At 36.7% G+C, this 23,614-nt stretch overlaps 1 protein-coding gene across 8 annotated transcripts in view; it reads left to right on the top strand.

Moving 5' to 3' along the window:
* Positions 1 to 23,614, top strand: part of LOC113932549 (ATP-binding cassette sub-family A member 3-like) — a 172,668-nt gene that overhangs the window by 103,490 nt on the left and 45,564 nt on the right. For 7 of the 8 annotated variants that reach the window (XM_035722357.1, XM_035722352.1, XM_035722358.1 and 4 more), the window contains 3 exons: positions 10,304 to 10,520; positions 14,473 to 14,643; positions 18,906 to 19,084. In XM_035722357.1, coding sequence (XP_035578250.1) covers positions 10,304 to 10,520; positions 14,473 to 14,643; positions 18,906 to 19,084 — 567 coding nt within the window. The remainder of the gene's footprint in view (positions 1 to 10,303; positions 10,521 to 14,472; positions 14,644 to 18,905; positions 19,085 to 23,614) is intronic. The other variant, XM_035722353.1, reaches the window with a different exon arrangement.

Below are 23,614 nucleotides of genomic sequence, written 5' to 3'. Positions count from 1 at the left end.
GAGCTGGAAGTCCGGAATTGTGATGCTGCCAGCTTTGCTTTTCTTTTTCAGTATTCCTCTGGCTATTCTGGGTCTCTTCTGGTTCCATACAAATTTTAGGATTATTTGTTCCATTTCTTTGAAAAAAGTGGATGGTATTTTGATGGGGATTGCATTGAATGTGTAGATTGCTCTGGGTAGCATTGACATCTTCACAATGTTGATTCTCCCAATCCATGAGCATGGAACGGTTTTCCATTTCTTTGTGTCTTCTTCCATTTCTTTCCTGAGTATTTTATAGTTTTCTGAGTACAGATCCATTGCCTCTTTGGTTAGATTTATTCCTAGGTATCTAATGGTTTTGGGTGCAATTGTAAATGGGATCGACTCCTTGATTTGTCTCTCTTCTGTCTTGTTGTTGGTGTATAGGAATGCCACTGATTTCTGTGCATTGATTTTATAGCCTGCTACTTGACTGAATTCCTGTATGAGTTCTAGCAGTTTTGGGGTGGAGTCTTTTGGGTTGTCCACATACAGTATCCTATCATCTGCAAAGAGTGAGAGTTTGACTTCCTCTTTGCCGATTTGGATGCCTTTGATTTCTTTTTGTTGTCTGATTGCTGTGGCTAGGACTTCTAATACTATGTTGAATAGCAGTGGTGATAGTGGACATCCTGCCGCATTCCTGACCTTAGGGGAAAAGCTCTCAGCCTTTCCCCATTGAGAATGATATTCGCTGTAGGTTTTTCATAGATGGCTTTTATGATATTGAGGTATGTACCCTCTATCCCTATACTCTGAAGAGTTTTGATCAAGAAAGGATGTTGTACTTTGTCAAATGCTTTTTCTGCATCTATTGAGAGGATCATATGATTCTTGCTCTTTCTTTTGTTAATGTATTATATCACATTGATTGATTTGCAGATGTTGAACCAGCCTTGCAGCCCAGGAATAAATCCCACTTGGTCATGGTGAATAATCCTTTTAATGTACTGTTGGATCCTATTGGCTAGTATTTTGGTGAGAATTTTTGCATCCATGTTCATCAAGGATATTGGTCTGTAATTCTCCTTTTTGATGGGGTCTTTTTCTGGTTTTGGTATCAAGGTAATGGTGGCCTCATATAATGAGTTTGGAAGTTTCCCTTCCATTTCTATTTTTTGGAACAGTTTCAGGAGAATAGGTATTAATTCTTCTTGAAATGTCTGATAGAATTCCCCTGGGAAGCCGTCTGGCCCTGGGCTTTTGTTTCTTGGGAGATTTTTGATGACTGTTTCAATTTCCTTAGTGGTTATAGGTCTGTTCAGGTTTTCTATTTCTTCCTGGTTCAATTTTGGTAGTTGATACATCTCTAGGAATGCACCCATTTCTTCCAGGTTATCTAATTTGTTGGCATAGAGTTGCTCATAATATGTTCTTATAATTGTTTGTATTTCTTTGGTGTTGCTTGTGATCTCTCCTCTTTCATTCATGATTTTGTTGATTTGGGTCATTTCTCTTTTCTTTTTGATCAGTCTGGCCAGGGGTTTATCAATCTTGTTAATTCTTTCAAAGAACCAGCTCCTAGTTTCGTTGATCTGTTCTACTGTTCTTTTGGTTTCTAGTTCATTGATTTCTGCTCTGATCTTTATGATTTCTCTTCTCCTGCTGGGTTTAGGCTTTCTTTGCTGTTCTTTCTCCAGCTCCTTTAGGTGTAGGGTTAGGTTGTGTATTTGAGACCTTTCTTGTTTCTTGAGAAAGGCTTGTATTGCTATATACTTTCCTCTCAGGACTGCCTTTGCTGTATCCCAAAGATTTTGAACAGTTGTGTTTTCATTTTCATTGGTTTCCAGGAACTTTTTTAATTCTTCTTTGATTTCTTGGTTGACCCATTCGTTCTTTAGTAGGATGCTCTTTAGCCTCCATGTATTTGAGTTCTTTCCGACTTTCCTCTTGTGGTTGAGTTCTAGTTTCAAAGCATTGTGGTCTGAAAATATGCAGGGAATGATCCCAATCTTTTGGTACCGATTGAGACCTGATTTGTGACCTAGGATGTGATCAATTCTGGAGAATGTTCCATGGGCACTAGAGAAGAATGTGTATTCCTTTGTTTTGGGATGGAATGTTCTGAATATGTCTGTGAAATCCATTTGGTCCAATGTGTCATTTAAAGTCTTTATTTCCTTGTTGATCTTTTGCTTAGAGGATCTGTCCATTTCAGTCAGGGGGGTGTTAAAGTCCCCCACTATTATTGCATTGTTGTCAATGTGTTTCTTTGCTTTTGTTATTAATTGCCTTATATAATTGGCTGCTCCCATGTTCGGGGCATAGATATTTACAATTGTTAGATCTTCTTGTTGGATAGACCCTTTAAGTAGGATATAGTGTCCTTCCTCATCTCTTATTACAGTCTTTGTTTTAAAATCTAGTTTGTCTGATATAAGGATTGCCACCCCAGCTTTTTTTTGGTGTCCATTAGCATGGTAAATGGTTTTCCACCCCCTCACTTTCAATCTGGGGGTGTCTTTGGGTCTAAAATGAGTCTCTTGCAGACAGCATATTGATGGGTCTTGTTTTTTAATCCAATCTGATAGCCTGTGTCTTTTGATTGGGGCATTTAGCCCATTTACATTCAGGGTAACTATTGAAAGGTATGAATTTAGTGTCATTGTATTACCTGTAAGGTGACTGTTAACTGTCTGTTGTCTGTGTTCGTTTCTGCTCTTTGCTGCTTTTAGGTTCTCTCTTTGCTTAGAGGACCCCTCTCAATATTTCTTGGAGGGCTGGTTTCGTGTTTCCAAATTCCTTTAGTTTTTGTTTGTTCTGGAAGCTTTTTATCTCTCCTTCTATTTTCAATGATAGCCTAGCTGGATATAGTATTCTTGGCTGCATATTTTTCTCGTTTAGTGCTCTGAAGATATCTTGCCAGTCCTTTCTGGCCTGCCAGGTCTCTGTGGATAGGTCTGTTGCCAATCTAATGTTTCTACCATTGTAGGTTACATATCTCTTCTCCCGAGCTGCTTTCAAGATTTTCTCTTTGTCTCTGAGACTCGTAAGTTTTACTATTAGATGTCGGGGTGTTGACCTATTATTATTGATTTTGAGAGGGGTTCTCTGTGCCTCCTGGATTTTGATGCCTGTTTCCTTCCTCACATTAGGGAAGTTCTCTGCTATAATTTGCTCCAATATACCTTCTGCCCCCCTCTCTCTCTCTTCTTCTTCTGGGATCCCAATTATTCTAATGTTGTTTCGTCTTATCGTATCACTTATCTCTCGAATTCTGCCCTCGTGATCCTGTAGTTGTTTCTCTCTCTTTTTCTCAGCCTCTTTATTTTCCATCATTTGGTCTTCTATATCGCTGATTCTCTCTTCTGCCTCATTTATCCTAGCATTTAGTGCCCCCATTTTTGATTGCACCTCATCAATAGCCTTTTTGATTTCGATTTGGTTAGATTTTAGTTCTTTTATTTCTCCAGAAAGGGTTTCTCTAATAACTTCCACGCTTTTTTCAAGCCCAGCTAGTATCTTTAAAGTCATGATTCTGAACTCTAGGTCCGACATCGTACTAATGTCCGTATTGAGTAGGTCCCTGGCTGACGGTACTACCTCTTGTTCTTTTTGCTGAGGTGATTTCTTTCGTCTTGTCATTTTGTCCAGAGGAGAATAGATGAATGAGAGAACAAAATGCTAACAGGTTTACAACGTCCCCAGCAAATATACTGTATACAAATCAGAAAAGACCTGACACCAGGGGAAAAGAAAGGGAAAGAAAGAAAAAAGAAAGAGAAAAAGAAAAAAAAAAAAAGAAAAAAAAAAGATAAAAACAAAAACAAAACAATACAATAAAGGCAGAATATGATCAAATATGATCAGGCTAGTGCATAGATCAGTGCCACACACTAGATTTTGGGCGTATTTTGGTCTGTTAGAAAAAAGTGCCTCCTAAAATTTTAAAGGAAGAAAGACATATATGTACAAAATAAGGGTTGATACAATGAAGGGATGGAAGATGACTGTAAAGATGAAAATTATAAAAGATTTTATAAAAGGACTTGGTAAGATAAGTTGTTTGAAAAAAGAAAGAAGATTTAAGAAAAAAACAAGGAAAAAGGGAGAGAATGTGATCAGGCAGGAGACTAGAACAAAGCCATACACTAGTGATTTAGTGTATATTTTGATCTGTTAGAAGAAACTGTACCTCAAAATTTTAAAGAGAGAACAACTTATATATATATGCCAAAAATAAGGGTAACTACTATGAAGGGATAAAATATGACTCTAAAAATGAAAAATAAAAAATGTTTGTTTTTTTTTAAAAAAGGGATTTATAAGATGTTGGGTGAAAAAGGGAAAAAGAAAAATAAAAAAAAAACAGTCAACAAAAATTAACTTTGATGAAATAATGAATCATGGTAAAAAAAAAAAAAAAAAGCCATGAATCTATGTGCAGTATTCCCCTAGCGCTGGAGTTCTCCTATTCTCCTTGATCGATCAACTTGGTCTTGGCTTGCTGGCTGTTTGTGCTGATCTTCTGGGAGAGGGGCCTGTTGCTGTGGTTTCCAAACGTCTTTGCCGGAGGCGGAATTGCCCCGCCCTTGTCGGTCCGGGCTAAGGAAGCTGTTCCGGTTTGCTCTCAGGAGCTTTTGTTCCCTGCAAGCTCTCGGTACAGCTTTGGAGGCCCAGGGCAGAAATGGTGGCCTCCCAATCTCCACTTGGAGGAGCTGAGAACTCGGGGCCCCGCTCCTCAGTGTGCCCCCAGAGAAAAGCAGTCACTTCCGTGTCCCCGGTCTCCGGCCGCACTCCGTGCTCACCCGGCCTGTGATCGAGCGTTGTTATCTCTGGCACCCGACCCCGCGCGGAGTCTCCAAACCCAGCAGATCCCTGCAGTGCGTTCCCGCACCGCTCCTCCCCGGGAAGGAAGGGGAGTCTCCCCGGATCTGCTGCTTGTTGGGTCCCTGCTGGGGGAGCCGTGCCCCGACTGGGCCGCAGATCACAGTTTATGGCAACCCCGAGCTGAGAGCCCGCGACTCTGCTCCGTATCTGCAGCCGGCTTCCCTGCTCTGATACCTGGGAGCTCTGCTGCACTCAGGCACCCCGGTCTCTCTGTGACCCCAAGGGTCCTGAGACCACACTGTCCCGGGAGGATTCCACCCCCCGCTTAGCCACTGCAGCGACGTCCCTCCGCCGAGCCAACTTCTAAAAGGTCCGATTTTGTGCTCCGCGGTTCTATCACTTGCCAGAAGCGGCCGGCAGAGGCCCCTCCCCCGCCGTCTATCCTCCCGAATATCGCCTCGGATTCACTTCTCCGCAAGCCCTACCTTCCAGTAAGTGGTCGCTTCTCTGTTCAGAGAGTTGTTGCTACTCTCCTGTTCGATCTCCTGTTGAGTTCGTAGGTGTTCAGAATGGTTTGATCCCTATTCAGCTGAATTCCTGAGACCAGACGAAATCTAGGTCTCCTACTCCTCCGCCATCTTGCTCCGCCCCCCCCACATCCTTTCTTGATTAAAACTCCTCACAGTGTAGGGACAGAGGGTACATACTCAATATCATAAAATTCATCTATGAAAAACCCACAGAGAATATCATTCTCAATGGGGAAAAGCTGAGAGCTTTTCCCCTAAGGTCAGGAACATGGCAGGGATGTTCACTGTCAGCAGTGCTATTCAACATAGTACTAGAAGTTCTAGCATCAACAATCAGACAACAAAAAGAAATAAAAAGCATCTGAATCAGCAAAGAAAAACTCAAACTCTCACTCTTTGCAGATGACATGATACTCTATATGGAAAACCCTAAAGACTCCACCCCAAAATTGCTAGAACTCATATGGAATTTGGTAAAGTGGCAAGTTATAGAGTCAATCCACATAAATCAGTTGCATTTCTACACACCAACAATGAGACAGAAGAAAGAGAAAATAAGGAGCCAACCCCATTTACAATTACACCCCAAACCATAAGCTACCTAGGAATAAATCTAATCAAAGAGGCAAAGGATCTGTACTCAGAAAACTATAGAGCAATCATGAAAGAAATTGAGGAAGACACAAAGAAATAGAAAAACATTCCACGTTCATGGATTGGAAGAACAAATATTGTGAAAATGTCTATGCTACTTAGAGCAATCTACACATTCAATGCAATCCCTATCAAAATACCATGAAGTTTTTCCACAGAACTGGAGCAAGCAATCCTAAAATTTGTATGGAACCAGAAAAGACCCTGAATAGCCAAAGGAATGTTGAAAAAGTAAACCAAAGCTGGTGGTATCACAATCCTGGATTTCAAGCTCTATGACAAAGCTGTAATCATCAAGAGAGTATGGTACTGGCATAAAAACAGACATATAGATCTATGGAACAGAATAGAGAACCCAGAAATGGACCCTCAACTCTATAGTCAACTAATCTTTGACAAAGCAGGAAAGAATATCCAATGGAAAAAGAACAGTCTCTTCAACAAATGGTGTTGGGAAAATTGGACAGCCACATGCAGAAGAATAAAATGACCATTTCCTTACACTGTACACAAAAATAGACTCAAAATGGATGAAAGACCTGTCTCCAAGGGCAAGGGGAAAAAAAGGCAAAATGAACTATTGGGACTTCATCAAGATAAAAAGCTTTTGCACAGCAAAGGAAACAGTTGACAAAACCAAGACAATTGACAGAATGGGAGAAGATATTTGCCAAAGACATATCAGATAAAGGGCTAGTATCCAAAACCTATAAAGAACTAACCAAACTCAACACCCAAAGAACAAATAATCCAATCAAGAAATGGAAGGAAGACATGAACAAACATTTCTGCAAAAAAGACATCTATATGGCCAACAGACACATGAAAAAGTGCTCAACATCACTAGCCATCAGGGAAATACAAATCAAAACCACAATGAGATACCACCTTACACCAGTTAGAATGGTAAAAATTAACAAGACAGGAAACAACAAATGTTGGCGAGGATGTGGAGAAAGAGAAACCCTCTTACACTGTTGTGGGAGTGCAAGCTGGTGCAGCCACTCTGGAAAACAGTAAGGATGTTCCTCAAAAAGTTGAAAATAGAGCTACCCTACGATCCAGGAATTGCACTACTGGGTATTTACCCCTAAGATACAATTGTAGTGATCCAAAGGGGCACCTGCACCCCAATGTTTATAGCAGCAATGTCTACAATAGCCAAACTATGGAAAGAGCCTAGATGTCCATCAACAGATGAATGGATACAAAAGGAATGAGATCTTGCCATTTGCAACGACGTGGATGGAACTGGAGGGTGTTATGCTGAGTGAAATAAGTCAATCAGAGAAAGACATGTATCATATGACCTCACTGATATGAGGAATTCTTAATCTCAGGAACAAACTGAGGGTTGCTGGAGTGGTCGGGGGTGGGAGGGATGGGGGTGGCTGGGTGATAGACATTGGGGAGGGTATGTGCTACGGTGAGCGCTGTGAATTGTGTAAGACTGTTGAATCACAGATCTGTACTTCTGAAACAAATAATGCAACATATTTTAAGAAAAAAGAAAAAGAAGAAGATAGCAGGAGAGGAAGAATGAAGGGGAGTAAGTCAGAGGGGGAGACGAACCAGGAGAGATGATGGACTCTGAAAAACAAACTGAGGGTTCTAGAGGGGAGGAGGGTAGGGGGATGGGTTGGCCTGGTGATGGGTATTAAAGAGGGCACATTCTGCATGGAGCACTGGGTGTTATGAACAAACAATGAATCATGGAACACTACACCAAAACAAATGATGTAATATATGGTGATTAACATAACAATAAAAAATTTTAAAAAAAAGACACACACACACACACAAAAAACAGATGAATGGATATAAGATGTATACACACACACACACACACACACACACACACACACACAATGGAATATTATGCAGCCATCAAAAAATGAAATCTTGCCATTTGCAGCAACGTGGATGGAACTAAGAGGGTATTATGCTAAGCAAAATAAGTCAGTCAGAGAAAATTATCATGAGATCTCACTGATATGTGGAATTTAAGAAACAAGGCAGAGGATCATAGGGGAAGAGGAAAAAATGAAACAAGACAAAACCAGAGAGGGAGACAAACCATAAAATACTCTAATCTTAGGAAACAAACTGAGGGTTGCTGGATGGGAGAAGGGTGGGGGGATGGGGTAACTGGGTGATGGACAACTGGGGAAGGTATGTGTTGTAATGAGCACTGGGTATTATGTAAGACTGATGAATCACAGTCCTGTATCCCTGAAACAAATAATAGATTACATATTAATTGAATTTAAATTAAAATAAAAATAAATAAATAATAAAACATGGAGACCCACACTATGAGTGCATATTATTAAATGACATATCTGTGTAACTGACAGTATTGTAATATATATTGTGAATATGCAACTATCCATTAGCTAAAGAATCCATGCGAGTGAAAATTTATTTTTTATTTTTATTTTTTTATTAAAAGATTTTACTTATTTATTTGAGAGATTGAGAGAGAGAGCACAAGTAGGGGGAGAGACAGAGGGAGAGGGAGAAGCAGGCTCTCCACCGAGCAGGGAGCCTGATGCGGGGCTCCATCCTAGGCCCCCAGAATCATGACCTGAGCCGAAGGCAGATGCTTAACTGACTGCACCACCCAGACTCCCTCTGTTAAACTTTTTTTTAAGTTAAAGAACAAGACAAAGAGTTTGTGCTTTAAATAAAAAAAGATCACTAAAAAAATAAAATTTTAAAAAAATTTTTTAAAAATTACTAATACCATAAAAAAAAGCAACAATCATAAAGATATTCACTGGGCTTGTGTAAAGAATGGAAGACATCAGGGAGACCCTTACCACTAAAATAAAAGAGTTAAAAAAGAATCCATCAGAAATGAAGAATGCAATAACTGAGATTGGAAACAGGTTTGATGCAATGAACAGTAAGCGGGAAGAAGCAGAGGAATGAATTACTGATATAGAAGACAAAATAATGGAAAATAAGCTGAACAAAAGAGAGGAAAAAGAATTATGGAACATAAAAATAGACTTAGGTAACTCAGTGACTCCATCAAATGTTATAACATTTGTTTTAGGAGTCCCAGAAGAAGAATAAGAGAGAAAAGGGGGCAGAAAATTTATATGAGGAAATAATAGCTGAAAATTTCCCTTACCTAGAGAAGGAAACAGACATCCAAATCCAGGAAGCACAGAGAACTCCCATCAAGATCAACAAAAGCAGGCCAATAAGATGTATTGTAATTAAATTTGCAAAATAGAGTGATAAGAAAAAATCTTTAAAACAGCAAGACAAAAGAAATCCTTAACATACAAGGGAAAACCCATAAGGCTAGCGGATCGAATCATGGCAAGCCAGAAGGAAGTGGCATGATAAATTCAACATGCTGAATGGGAAAAACCTGCAGCCAAGAATAATCTGTCCAGCAAGGCTATCATTCAGAATAGAAGGAAAGATAAAAGAGTTTCCCAAACAAGCAAAAACTGAAGAAGTTTGTGACCACTAAATCAGCCCTGCAAGAAATATTAAAGAGGATTCTTTGAGTGGAAAGAAAAGACCAAGAATGACAAAGCCAAGAAAGGACTAGAGAAAATCTCCAGAAACAACAGAACAAATAATAAAATAGCAATAAACACGTATCTATTGATAATTAAGCCCCAGAGTTGCTTGGGTGGGTGCGATGGCCGTGGGGGGGAGTAGAATAGGGAGTAGGAGACCTGGTTCAAAGCTATAACCAGAGATAAAAATCTTCAGAGAAAGAGGCTCTCTAGAGAAGTAATCTTTCTGGGAAAGGTGAGAGTTAGCCTTATTGGGGGAAAATATACTGACTTTGTTCATTAAAAAACCATTCCATGGGCATCTGGGTGGCTCGGTCGGTTGAGCGTCTGCCTTCAGCTTGGGTCATGATCCCACAGACCTGGGATCGAGCCCCAGGTTGGGTTCCTTGCTCCACGGGGAGCCTGCTTCTCCCTCTCCCTTTGCTTCTCCCCCTGCTTGTGCTCTCTCTCGCTATCTCTGCCATTATCTGTCTCTCTCTGTCAAATAAATAAATAAAGTCTTCAAAAAAATTAAAAAAAAATAAAAAACCATTCCAGGTAGGAAAAAAAAATAAAGGGATTTATGGCGGTTCTGCTCATTGGACTAACCTCTGGTTAAGTAGATGTAGAAGTACCTTACTTCATGCTCCTAGGTTGAAGTATTTTATAGAGGCTAACTGATTTAATTAATGAATACTTCCATGCTACATAGCGATAGGACTTGCTGTCTCCTCTACACATTTTGGCTTGCGTTATTTTCGACTTGCCCTTCACTTTGCCTTTATCTCTATGCCCTCTGTGTTTCAGGGAGCATTCAAATTCTGCCAGTTGGATATTTACATCACAGATTACCATTTTCTGGACACAATGCTGATCTTCGTGCTATATGGCTGGTCTGCCATTCCCCTCATGTACCTGCTGAGCTTCTTGTTTACTAGAAGTACTTCTGCCTACATCAAACTTGTCCTATTCAACTACCTTTCAGGCATTTTCAGTCTCCTCATAGATGCCACACTTCAATTCGGTAAGAGTAAGGGCTTCACAAAGTTTCTCTTTACTCAGAAGGCAGCAGTAAATAAATAAGTAGGAATGGACTAACGACATTAGTAGACAATAAAGTTCTAGGTTTTGGGAAAATCCTGTACTTGATGTAAGTTCATAAAATTATTTTTGAGTGCTATGATATTCTGGGTGCTGTGTTAGACCTGGGATCCTCATGCTGAACTGATGGGGCTGGACGTGACCTACAAGTCCTTTGACAAGTTTCTTCTGCTCTATCCCCACCTCCAGTAACTCCATCACATGACTAAGGAATCTGTTTTGCAACAGATATGGGAAATTTTAGGAACATCTGTCCTGAGACTCATTTGTCAAAGAGAGAGAGAGAATACAAAAAAGGAGCTTTCTTTTTAGAAGGGCCGGCCTCAGAAAGTTAGAATAAATTCTATCTCAACTATATGAGGTCATTATTATCTTTAAAAGTGTTCCCCCTTGATGTTATGGCAGTTTGTAGTGAGGTGAAGAGAGGGAAGAGTGGAGGAGAATCTTGAGTTCTTGGGAGAGGCTGACAGTTTTGTTCAAGGAAGGTTTTATGGTGTGGCTTTTCTTCCCTAATTCAATGAAAAGGCACAAGATCATGAGCACCCTAACAAGATTTTCCAGGAAGAAAATCTCTATATGCATCTGGCATACATATAATTAAGCCAGTTTTCCTCCCTTCCAGGACCAGTTTCTACAGTATTCTTGAATTTGTATTTCCTCCTTTTCCTTCTTTGATTTTGAGACTTGGGACGATCATCACTGAAATGGCCACTGTTGTAAATGGAGTTGTCGATTCACCCTCTAATGTGCATTTCAGTTGGCCTCAGCCCTTTCCCACATCCTCCCTTTCTGTTGTTGCTCCATAAACGCTGGCTTCTGCCTTGTTCCCTTTGCCCTTCCCTGGTCACAAAAGAATAGTTCGTAATTTCACATGCATAAGACTTAAGCTTATGCACAGCAGGTGAAAAATCTTGTGAAACAGATATGTCTTAGCACTCATTCTCACAAAGGGATACCCAAATTATGGAAAGCAAATGTTTGTATATTTTTGCACATTTGTCCGAAAAGTACTAGTTTGTGATGTGAGGAAGACTCACCTGTAAGCATTTGAGTCTGTGAGCCCTAATCTAAAAGGAAATGATCATTTAAGGGACTAGAGAGAAATAGTTGTTTCAGAGTAAGAATAGGAATAAATTACTGTTTTAGAAAGTTTTTGAAAGACTTCTTTAGAAGGACTATGTTGCAAAGAGTAATGCAGAATAGGATGAGAACAAAAAGGAAGCCAAAGACTTGGCAATTAGAAAATCAAAGGAGACTTCCACTTTTGAGCAGCAGAACAAACACTATGATACTGTGCCAAAAATAATGAACTGAGGAGAAGGTATAGAATTGGCAGAGGCCAACAATAAAGTGAAAGCAAGTGTCCTTTAAGATAAGCAAGCATTAAAGGTAGCTTTGATTTGAGGTTATTGACAGCATCTGTTGACCTTAATTTTCCATTTTATAAGTTGTGAGGAACATAGAGGTCAAAATAAAAAGCATAAAGGTACAACAAAGGTTTAATATCTTCCTCTTTAAAATTAGAAGTTCAAAGGGTTATGTCTTCATTATAAGGGTGAACAAAACGAGTGCCACAATAGGACACAGAAAGGAAACTTGTAAGGGTTGAATTTGGCACTGAAATGAGGGATAATAATTTCCCTTTGGAATTTGTAAACACATGTACCTGTTCATACTGGCTTGTGTCCTGCAATCATAGAACATAGTATGTAAGCTAAAAAACATAACTTGATAATTTATTTTAAATAATCTCGGTTGTGCTCTCAGGTGAGTGGCAAAGGGATACATAATTCCTCTACTTCAAAGTATTCCCATAGTTAAATTTGCTAGAGAACTTGAAATCAAATAAAAGAACAAAGAAAGAAAAAAGAGGAAAAAAACAAGGTCTTAAGAGCAAGTGCTAGCAGAAACCACAAATTGTAGAATCAGAATCAGACCTGCAAAATTAAGATTTGGGGATTTTTAGAAGGATATAAAATATGTATGTTTAAAATATTTAAATTGTAACAGAGTCTTAGGAATATGAGCAAATAATAGAATATAAATAATAGAACATGTGTCCATGTATGTTATATATATGCATACAATATAAATATATGTTTAAATTATTAATATATATAATGTGCATTTAATATGCATAAATATGTATGTTTAATATATTTAAATTGTAATAGAGTGTCTCAGGAACATAAGCAAATAATGGAATATATATAATAGAATATATAATAAATAATAGAACATATATGCATATGCTACATATATGTACATGTATGTATATATATGCATAATATATATAGACAGAGAGAGAACAAGTAGATTTGAAAAAGATCCAAATAGAATCCTGAGAAATGTTAAGATTTAGTAATAATTTAAATTAAGAACTCAATATACATAGAAGTATCACCGTATAGATGGGCATTGTTTTTTTTCTTTTTTATTATTATGTTAATCACCATACATTACATCATTAGTTTTTGATGTAGTGTTGCATGATTCATTGTTTGTGCATAACACCCAGTGCTCCACGCAGAATGTGCCCTCTTTAAGACCCATCACCAGATTAACCCATCCCCCCACCACCCTCCCCTCTAGAACGATGGGCATTGTTTTTAATTCATTCCATCACCCTGTGTTTTTTGATTGGAGCATTTGGCCCATTTACATTCAAAGTAATTATTGAAAGATATGTATTTGTTGCCATTTTATTACTTGCTTTATTGTTGTTTCCGAAGTTTTTTCTGATCTTTTCTTGTCTTTCATGTTTTGCTGATTTTCTTTAGTGATATATTTAGAGTTCTTTCTTTCCATTCTTTACATATTTATTAGTGGTTTTCAATTTGTGGTTACCATTAGGTTTGTATATAACCTGTCCTGCATATAGCAGTCTATATTAAGTTGTTGGTCATTTAAGTTTGAACTCCTTCTTTTCTCCTCTCCTCCCCAGGTTTTAGGTATATATTATTATATTTTATGCCTTTTTTGTGAAATTAAATGCAATTTAAAATTTAGTTCCACAGCCACACTAGCCACATTTCAAGTGCTCAGCAGTCAGATGTGTGTACCTGGTGCAGCTATAGAGCTATTCCATATTCATAAAAAGATAGTGCTGGTGTATATTGTGCCCTTTTTGGCATCTGTTCATTTGGCCAATAGCCTGAATTTTTCAATCTGGATCAATTACTTGTCTCTTTATCAGTTTAAAATCTACACTGGACAGAATCACCATGGCTTGGACACTTGAAGTTTCATTTCTTGGCCATCTCTCTTTGCCCAAAGTGTCTTATATGAAATTTCTGTTTAGACTAGCCTTTTATCTTCTTTCTAAAAAACTGAATTCATGATCAGAATTCTATAATGTCAATTTCATAAATTAAGCATGTTTATATCTCCAGGAATTTAGTCTCTAATGACTGTTCATATTTAATGCATTCTTGAGAGAGAGTAGCTATCAGCTGGTTCCCTTGAAGATTTTTCTACTCTCAAACATGTCATAATTTCCCTATCTGTTCCCTACTTTTCAATTCTAGGCTATATCTCCAACCTCTACTTTACTCCCTTACTTGATCAATTAAGATTAGAAATAAAAAAAATAGTAGTGGTTTCCTATCCATATCAGGTGCCAGGAAGTCTTATCCCATGGACACCCACTTCACCAGAGAGACTTTTCAGAACTCTGCAATTATCAACACAAAGTGTGTCACTGGATGTCAATTGGAACAAACTTATTGGGAAATAATTAGTGTTCTTCAAATATAATAATTTTAATTATTATTTTAAATAATTCTCTGAACTTGGTTTGACCATCCTTGGGGGATTTGTTGTCCTGGAGATAGTTCATTTCCTATAATGAAATCTAATCTTATCATCTTTTTTAGAAGTTCAACATAAGATGTCAAAAACCACCAGAGCCTTCATACTTAACTCATTACTGTTCTTTCCCAATTACAACCTTGCAAAGTGTATCAGTGACTATTTTACTTTCTACCAGATAAAGAAATGGTGCTCTGGAAATAAGCCTCCTATCTACCTAAATTGTAGTAAAGAAAGTAAGTATTATTAACCTTAAACATAAAACTGCCAGTAATTTTTCCAGCAAAAATGGATTAATTGGGGAATGACAGATAATTGCAATGCAGAACAAGCAAGTTACAGCAAACTAGGCAAATCTCACAAATATTATTTTAGAGAGGAACATTATTTAGGAGGAGGGAGGAAGATGAGAGGGACTGTTTGAACAAAACTCCATTAGAGAGAAGCAAAAGTTCGGGGTGATGACTGTTTCCCATTGGCTGAGGTGCAGGGGTAGTCAATTTCTTATAGGAGATGCAATGTACATTTTTGTTGTTGTTGTTGGGGTCTGTAATCATGATTCTTTCCTGTTGAGGATTCTTTTTTTGGATCTATAATTGACAATTCTTGTCACTGACAACTGGTAGGGTGTGAGAGTTCCCCCTGCTGGCCTCCTGACTCCACTTTAGTGAGGCTTCCCTTTATTAATTTTCACAGTATTCTTGGGGTCCCTAAGCCTAAGAAATTAGTTTCGGGCTTAGCCCATGAGACGTGTGGGGAATCAGCCCTTATTTCAAAAGAGAGAGTCAGGACACATGTTCAGTACATACATCATTTTGTAAGACTGGGGGAAAACCTTTGTAAATATAATAAAACCTCAAAAACAAAGCCAAGGTAACTTTAAAGTAGTCATCAGATATAAAAATAAGAGCTACTAATAATCAACCACCTAGTAACTACTTACATTATTTTAAATTTTCACAACCTCAAGTTCTCAGTTTTTATACTCATTTCGAGGAAGATGACTCTGTGCCCTATGACACACCGCTTTTATGGTCCAGAACTGGGATTCACAGCTTATGTTCCCTCGTTGCATAACGCATTTCATCTTTGGAAAAGAACCTCCAGGGGAAGAAGTTGTATGATATTTAGTTTTGTTATCTCCCACCACCTTCACCACTCATAATCACCCAAACTCACCTGCCCACGACATTTTTGAAGGAATGGGTGAAATCCATCCTCCAGCATTTAATGTAGTATCTGCATACAGAGGAACTCAACTGTTCTGTGCGTTTTGTTTTGTTTTGTTTTAGATAATTAAGTAATGGTCAGGATATGGTGATTTGGGTGTTAAAGAGCCATACAATAGAGAAAAGAGCCAGAAAGGAAAGTAAGAGAAAGGCACCCAGTACTGTAGTTTTGTTGAAAGAAGTAAACATTCATTTTAACTTTAGAAATCCTCATAGTGGCACTGTATCACTTATTAGGTAATTTTGAAAATATCTTACTTTGGTGAGAGTGGGCAGAGTGAGAAGGAATACTTAGTAAGCCAGATCTGACCTAGAACTGTAGTCGATGACCTCAGAGGGAAGCTCAGTGTTCAGAACTATAAACTCTATGACAATAAATTTTAGGGGATGAGCTGAGGTAGAAAAAAATGGAAGAGAAACATTTCAGGTAAAATATAGTGACATGGAAAATTAGATATTGAGTCTCCATAGAAACAGGGAATATTTTGTATGGCAATGTAGAAGGGTTCCAGTTTCTCTATATCCGCTCCAACAATTGTTATTTTCCATTTTTTTAAAATTATATAGCCTTTCTAGTAAGTATGATGTTGTATCACATTATTGTTTCAATTTGCATTTCTCTAATGTTACCAGTGATGTTGAGCATCTTTTCATGTACCTGTTGTCCATTTGTATATCTTCCTAGAAATGTCTATCCCCCCCCGCCCCCGCCAGCAGCAGGCAAAGGGAGAAGCAGGCTCCCTGCTGAGCAGGGAGCCCAATGCCAAACTCTGGGATAATGACCTGAGCCAAAAGCAGATGCTTAATCAACTGAGCCACCCAGGCATCCCAGAAGGACATTTATTAAAGAAATTATATTTCACTTTGCCAACAGAAATTCTTTCATAAGCTAAGCAACCAAGTAATCAGCCGAAACTTTTCATCACCACTCCATAAAATTGTTGTTTTGATGGTTCATGAAAATTCACAATTCACAACAGAGATAGCCAACGTTCATACAAAGTTAGTATGGCAAGGAGACAAAAATAAAAATAACACATACAAGAAAATAATCTTTTAAAAACCACAGAGTTAACTTAATTAGAAATAGACACATAGTGGGCAACATGTGGGGAGCAAATATGACTAAACATTAACGTAGTTGATACTAGGTGGAGGAGATGGTCTTTATTTTACTATTATTTCAATTTTACTTTATATTTGAAAAAAATTTAAATGATAACATGGAGGGAAACAGGCTCCTGTAGACTATATAGAGCATGATACTATTTCTATAACATTCAAATTTAAAAATTAAACAAAATATTATTTACTTATATATAACACATATATTTCATATATATATTTATATTTATATGGTCCACTTGTAATTAAAATAGGAATGCAGAATACATTTCATCATCGCAGTTACCTCTGGAGGGTGGAGAAGTGAAGGAGCATATAAGTATTGTATTTTAAAATTATTTGTAAACTCTTAATTTGGAGCCTAGGTCATAGATTCCATTATGATACAATGCTTTAAATCTATACATATGTAGCATATATTCTGTATGAGTCAAGTATTTTAAAACTATAATATAATTCTAAAATATGAGGAATGGAAAAGTTGAAATAATACTAGATTTGGTGGTCTACCCAGGAATCTCAAAGGATCCTCTGATAAAATATTAAGCTTTTTAAGAATATCTTGGGGTTGATTAATGTGAAATAAATGCAAGCAAAACATTCGATTGCATTTCTATACATAAACTGCAAACACTTGTAAAATATTATTCTTAAAAATGACAAAGTCCAATGGCATAGCTAGAACAATTTCAGCAACAAAAGAAGGTAATATTGGATTTGTAACTGAAAGTATAAATTGATCATATGAATCTATTTTGATATAAACAAATGACCAAATAAAAAATGATGGATAAGAGAAAAGTCTCCAATAGAGTTCCGATCAATTTATGTAGCTATTCCAACCTCAAGGAGGTAGAGGGTAACTTCACTCTCCCACATATAAAGTGGGATGTACATTTTGACTTCCTTCCAGAGAATATTATAGAGTATGGACAGAGAGGGAAGGGAGTAACTTTACAGCAGAGACACCTGACAAACACAAGATCAACCAAGTGATCGAGGTCACCCTGGTAGTGTGTGCCTTTTGTTGTTGTTGCAATAAAAATGTCACTTTATCTCTGTGATCTTCCTCCCAAAACCCCATAATTCCATTCTAATCATAAAGAAGAAAAAAAAGAAAAAATCAAATAGATCCCTGCTGAGGGAAGTCCTACAAAATACCTGACCAGTACTCCTCAAAACTGTCAATGTCATAAAAAATAAGGAAAACCTGAGAAATTGTCACAGCTAAGAGGAACTTCAGGAAACACAACTACAAAATGTAATACAGGATTCTGGACTGGTTCGCAGAACAAAAAAGGAAAAGGAAGGAAGGAAGGAAGGAAGGAAGGAAGGAAGGAAGGAAGGAAGGAAGGAAGGAAGGAAGGAAGGAAGGAAGGAAGGAAGGAAGGAAGAAAACTACATTAAAAAAAAGGAAACCTGAATAAATCAGGAAATTTAGTTAAGGATATATTTGATATTTGTTAGTGATAATATTTATTCATTATTGTAACATGTACCATACTAATGTATGTTGTTAATAATTAAGGAAAGCGTGTGCAGAGTATATGGAATTTTCCATACTGTCTTTGTAATTTTTCTGTAAATCTAAAACCATTCTAAAAGATAAACTTTTTTTAAAAGGAAGGAGAGTATATAATTTTCTTATAAGAGAAATTCTATACTTTTTATTCAACTTTCTTCTCAAGAAAGCTCAAGAAGTATCACTAATGGTCATTTTTACCTTTTTAAAGCAAAGTGTTATGTTTTGTAAGAGTATTTGCACTTTAATACTTTCTTCTAATTATCAATTTAAGATTTCACACTTCTGAAAGGATTTGGGGCATATTTTTCATGGCATGCAATAATTAATAGGCATATCAGTAAATATTATTCATATTTATTAATGTAAATTAATATTCATATGCTTACTTGATTAGTATATATTATATTCATGAAATTAGTCTTCAAAATTCATTGTTGACAAGATATTTGTGTAGCAGGATAATCACTTTTTACATTCCAAATAGTTTACTTGTCTCAATTTAGCCTAATACTTCATTTCATCCTATATTTCTTATTTATTGTTTTCTTAGTCTTGTTCATGGTGTCAGTGTTCTCTATTACGATCTCTCTCTATCTCTCTCTCTCTCTGTCATTCTCAGATACTGCAAAGAATGTTTATTCTTTGGAAGAGAAAATGATTGGAAAGTACATGATTATAATGAGTATCACAGGCTTTATTTGCCTTCTCTTCATTTTCTTTTTGGACACTACTTTGTGGAAGCTAAGAACATTTTTCAATCAATATATTTACTTTGGTGTCTATAAGACACTCAAGAAGGTGAGTAATTAAGCATGAGCCTTAACTCCAAGCAAAATCTTAAAAAAAAAAAAAAAAAGGTGGGAGTGGTGCCTGGGTGGCTCAGTTGGTTAAGCCCCTGCCTTGGCTTAGGTCATGATCTCAGAGTCCTGGGATCAAGCCCCTTATTGGGCTTCCTGCTAGCAGAGAGTCTGTGTCTACCTCCCCGTCTCCCTCTGCCTCTCCCGGCTTGTGCTCGCACACTCTCTTGCTCACGGTCTCTCAAATAAATAAATAAAATCTTAAGAAAAATAAGTCCAGGCAAATGCCTAAAAATCATGTATCTGTACATGACTATCACAGTTACTGGTAAAAAAAAAAAATCTGTGTTCACGGAAATATATTTTCTTTTTTTAAAGATTTATTTATTTATTTTAGGGAGGGAGAGAGAGTGAGCTGGGGGGATGGGGGCAGAGAGAGAGAGAGAATCCTGAAGCACAATCCCTGCTGAGCACAGAGCACAAGCCCAGCAAGGGGCTGGCTCCATCCCAGGAGCCTGAGATCATGACCTGAGCTGAAACCAAGAGTGGCTGCTTAACTGAGCCACCCAGGTGCCCCAGAAATGTATTTTCTTAAATATAATCTATTGAGGTAATTTACCTACAAAAAACTGCATTTGTTTTTATTGATTATTTCAAAGAACCAAATTTTGTGTTTACTAATTTCCTTTATTGTTGACTGTTTTCTTTTTCACTGATATTTTTGGTCTTTAAAATTTTTTCTTCCTGCTGCTTGCTTTTGGGTTACTTCCCTCCTAGCTTCTTTATGGAAAGACTGAAACTACAGGCTTTAGGGCTTTCTTCTGTAATAATATAAACATTTAAAGCAAAACAGTCCTCTAGCTGTACCCTGAAAAAATTTGATTTCTTCTATTTTCATTATCATTCAAATGTTTAAGTATTTTTTAAATTTCCTCTGATTTCTTCTTTTGATATATGGATTACTTAAAAGTCTGTAAATAAATTTAAAAAATATTTGGGAAGTTTCTAGATATATTAATTGTTACTGATTTCTACTTTCATTCCTTTGTGGTCAAAAAACATACTCTATGGTCAATCCTTTTAAATTAATTGATAATTGCTATATGGCTCAGCATATGACCTATCTTGGTGATATGCCATGTGCATGTGAAATAAATGTGTATTTGGTATCTTGTTAGTTGTAATGTTCTCTAAATATCAATTAGGTTATGATGGTTGATTAAGGGTTGCTTACATCACCCAGTCTCTAACTGATATTTTTGTTAGATTTATCTTTCAGTTGCTGAGAAAATAGTGTAAAATCTCCAATCCTAGTTATAGGTTTATTTCTCCCTTTAATTTTGTCATTTTTAAAAATATATTTTGAATCATTAAGCCAATAAACATTTACTATTATATGTTTTTCTGATTAATGAATTATAGAGTATCACTGGTAATGACATATATCTCTGGTAATATTCTTTGCCTTAAAGTCTATTTCCTGTGACATTAGTGTGGCACCTTCACTCTTGTACATAGTTTCTCATGGTATGCCATTTTATATACATTTATTTTCAAACTTCTGTCTTTACATTTAAAGTGGCTCGCTGTAAACACCATGTAATTGGGTCCTAACTTTTTATCCATTCTGATCATCTCTGACTTTTCAATTTGAGCATTTAGTCCTTCATTGATAAATTTGTATTTCCATCTCCCACATATATTATTTGTCTTCTGTTTGTCCTTTCAGTTTTTTGTTTCACTCTTTTCACATTTCTGCCTTAACTTGGATTAATTGAACATACTGGAATTCCATTTTAATTTTTCAAATCACTCTAGCAATACTTTTATATTTATCTTTAGCTGTCAATGCAGGGTTTACAAAATACATAGTTAATTTTTCATAGTCTCTTTATAGTTAATATTGTAAAATGTAGTAAATGTGAAACTATAAACGTCCATCTCTATCCCTCATTGTTTTTAATGCTGTAGTTGGCATATGTCTAACATCTATATATGACATTATGTTATTAACCATGAAAAATAATATATTTTGCTTTAATACACTATGTATTTCAAAGTAACCAATAGGAAAATGATTTTGTATTTACCTAGATATTTAGCATCTCTGGTGCTATTCATTCTTTCCTGAATAGATGAGTTTCCTTCTGCTGTGGTTTTCCTTTACACTGAAAACTTATTTAAGGATTTATTTTAGTTAAGAACTAGAGAAGAACTATGTTAGTCTTCTTTTATCTGAGAATATCTTTATTTACCTTCATTCTTGGAGTGTATTTTTGCTTTCTTTAGAAGCCTAGGTTGATAGTTGGGTTTTTTCTTGGCCCTCTATGATGTCATTTCACTATCTTCTGGCTTCTTTTAATTCATATGCGAAGATGCCAGTCAAATTGTTTTCTTTTGTATGTAATGCATTGCTTTTCTTTGGCTGTCTTTGAGTTTATCGTTATCTTTGGTTTCCATCAGTCTGACTATGATGTACCAAGGCATGATGCCAACTTGGCTAAGCCAGAACCTTATCTGCCAGAATCTTCTTCCCTGTATTATTCCAATTTAGAGTTGGTAAGGAAAGAAGTGCACATGAGATTTGGAAGGCAGAACTGAAGCAGGCTTATTAGCCGCAGTCTTATAGCAGTGCATCTGTCTCCTTAACTTAACCACTCCAAACTGTACTAGCAGCTGTGTATAATGCCACTAAAAAGAATATTATCCAACATAAATCAAGCCACAGTTGTTTACTTAGGATAGATCAGGGAATGGCATTGTCATTTCCCATAATTTTATTCTTTTTTTTAATAATTGTTCATTATATTGCTGTGTTTGATAAAATAATGAATATCTAGTAATTCATTTTACTGCATTTTTCCTGTACATATGTTTATATCTTATTTATTTCTTACTAAGTTTTTAATTTTAATTCCAGTAGAATTAACATATAGTGTTATATTAGTTTCAGGTATACAATATAGTGATTCCAAAATTATATGCCTTACTGAGTGCTCATCATGATAAGTGTACTCTTAATCCCCTTCACCGACTTCACTTACCCCCCCATCCACCTCCTTTCTGGTAACCACCAGTTTGTTCTCTATAGTTTAGAGTCAGCTTCTTGGTTTGTCTCTTTCTCTTTTTTCTTTGTCTTGTTTCTTAAATTCCACACATGAGTGAAATCATATGGTATTTATCATTCTCTGACTTATTATACTTAGCATTATTCTCTCTAGCTCCATCCATATTGTTGCAAACGGCAAGATTCCATTTTTATGGCTGAGTAATATTCTCCTATATATATATATGTATCATTTCTTCTTTATCCATTCAATCGACATTTGGACTACTTCTATAATTTGGCTATTGTAGATAATGCTACAATAAACACAGTGGTGCATGTGTCCCTTTGAAGCAATGTTTTTGTATTCTTTGGGCAAATAGCTGAAGTGCAATTGCTATTTTTAGCATTTTGAGGAACCTCCATACTGTTTTCCACAGTGGCTGTGCCAGTTTCCATTCCCCCCCATACAGTGGTCCTTTTTCTCCACATGCTAGCCAACAGCTGTTGTTTCTTGCGCTGTTGATTTTAGCCATTCTGACAGCTGTGAGGTGATATCTCATTGTAGTTTTGATTTGCATTTCCCTGATGATGAGTGATGTTGAGCATCTCTTCATGTGTCTGTTAGCCATCTGGATGTGTTCTTTAGAAAAATGTCTGTTCGATGTCTTCTGCCCATTTTGTAATTGGATTATTTGTTTTTTGGATGTTGAGTTGTATAAGTTCTTTACATATTTTGGATACTAACCCTTTATTGTATATCTCATTTGCAAATATCTTCTCCCATTCAGTAGGTTGTCTTTTAGTTTTGATTGTTTCCTTCACTATGTGGAAGCTTTTTATTTTGATGTAGTCCCAATAGTTTATTTTTGCTTTTGTTTCTCTTGCCTCAGAAAACGTATCTCGAGAAAAGTTGCTATGGCTGATATCAAAGAGGTCACTACTGTGTTCTCTTTTAGAGTTTTAACGGTTTCAGGTCTCACATTTAGGTCTTTAATCCATTTCAAATTTATTTTTGTGTGTACAGTGAAAAGAAGTGGCCCAGTTTCTTTCTTTTGCATATTGCTTTCCAGTTTTCCCAACACCATTTGTTGAAGAGACTGTCCTTTTCCCATTCGATATTCTTTCCTGCTTTGTCAAAGATTAATTGACCATATAACTGTGGGTTGATTTTGTATCCTGCAACCTTATGAACTCATGTATCAGTTCTAGCAGTTTTTTGGTGGAGTCTTTCGGGTTTTCTATATAGTATCATGTCATCTGCAAATAGTGAAAATTTCTTCCTAACCAACTTGAATGCCTTTTATTGATTCTTGTTGTCTGATTACTGTAGCTAGGACTTCCAGCACTATGTTGAATAAAAGTGGTGAGAGTGGACATCCTTGCCTGTAGTTGTCTTTTTTTAGTGGCATCTTTATCTGGTTTTGATATCAGGATAATGCTGCTCTCATAAAATGAATTTGGAACTTTTTCTTCTTTTTCTAT

This window comes from Zalophus californianus, chromosome 10, assembly GCF_009762305.2.
Source record: "Zalophus californianus isolate mZalCal1 chromosome 10, mZalCal1.pri.v2, whole genome shotgun sequence".
NCBI lineage: Eukaryota > Metazoa > Chordata > Mammalia > Carnivora > Otariidae > Zalophus > Zalophus californianus.
The sequence above is the reverse complement of the archived record's forward strand: the minus strand, read 5'-3'. Positions and strand labels throughout refer to the sequence as shown.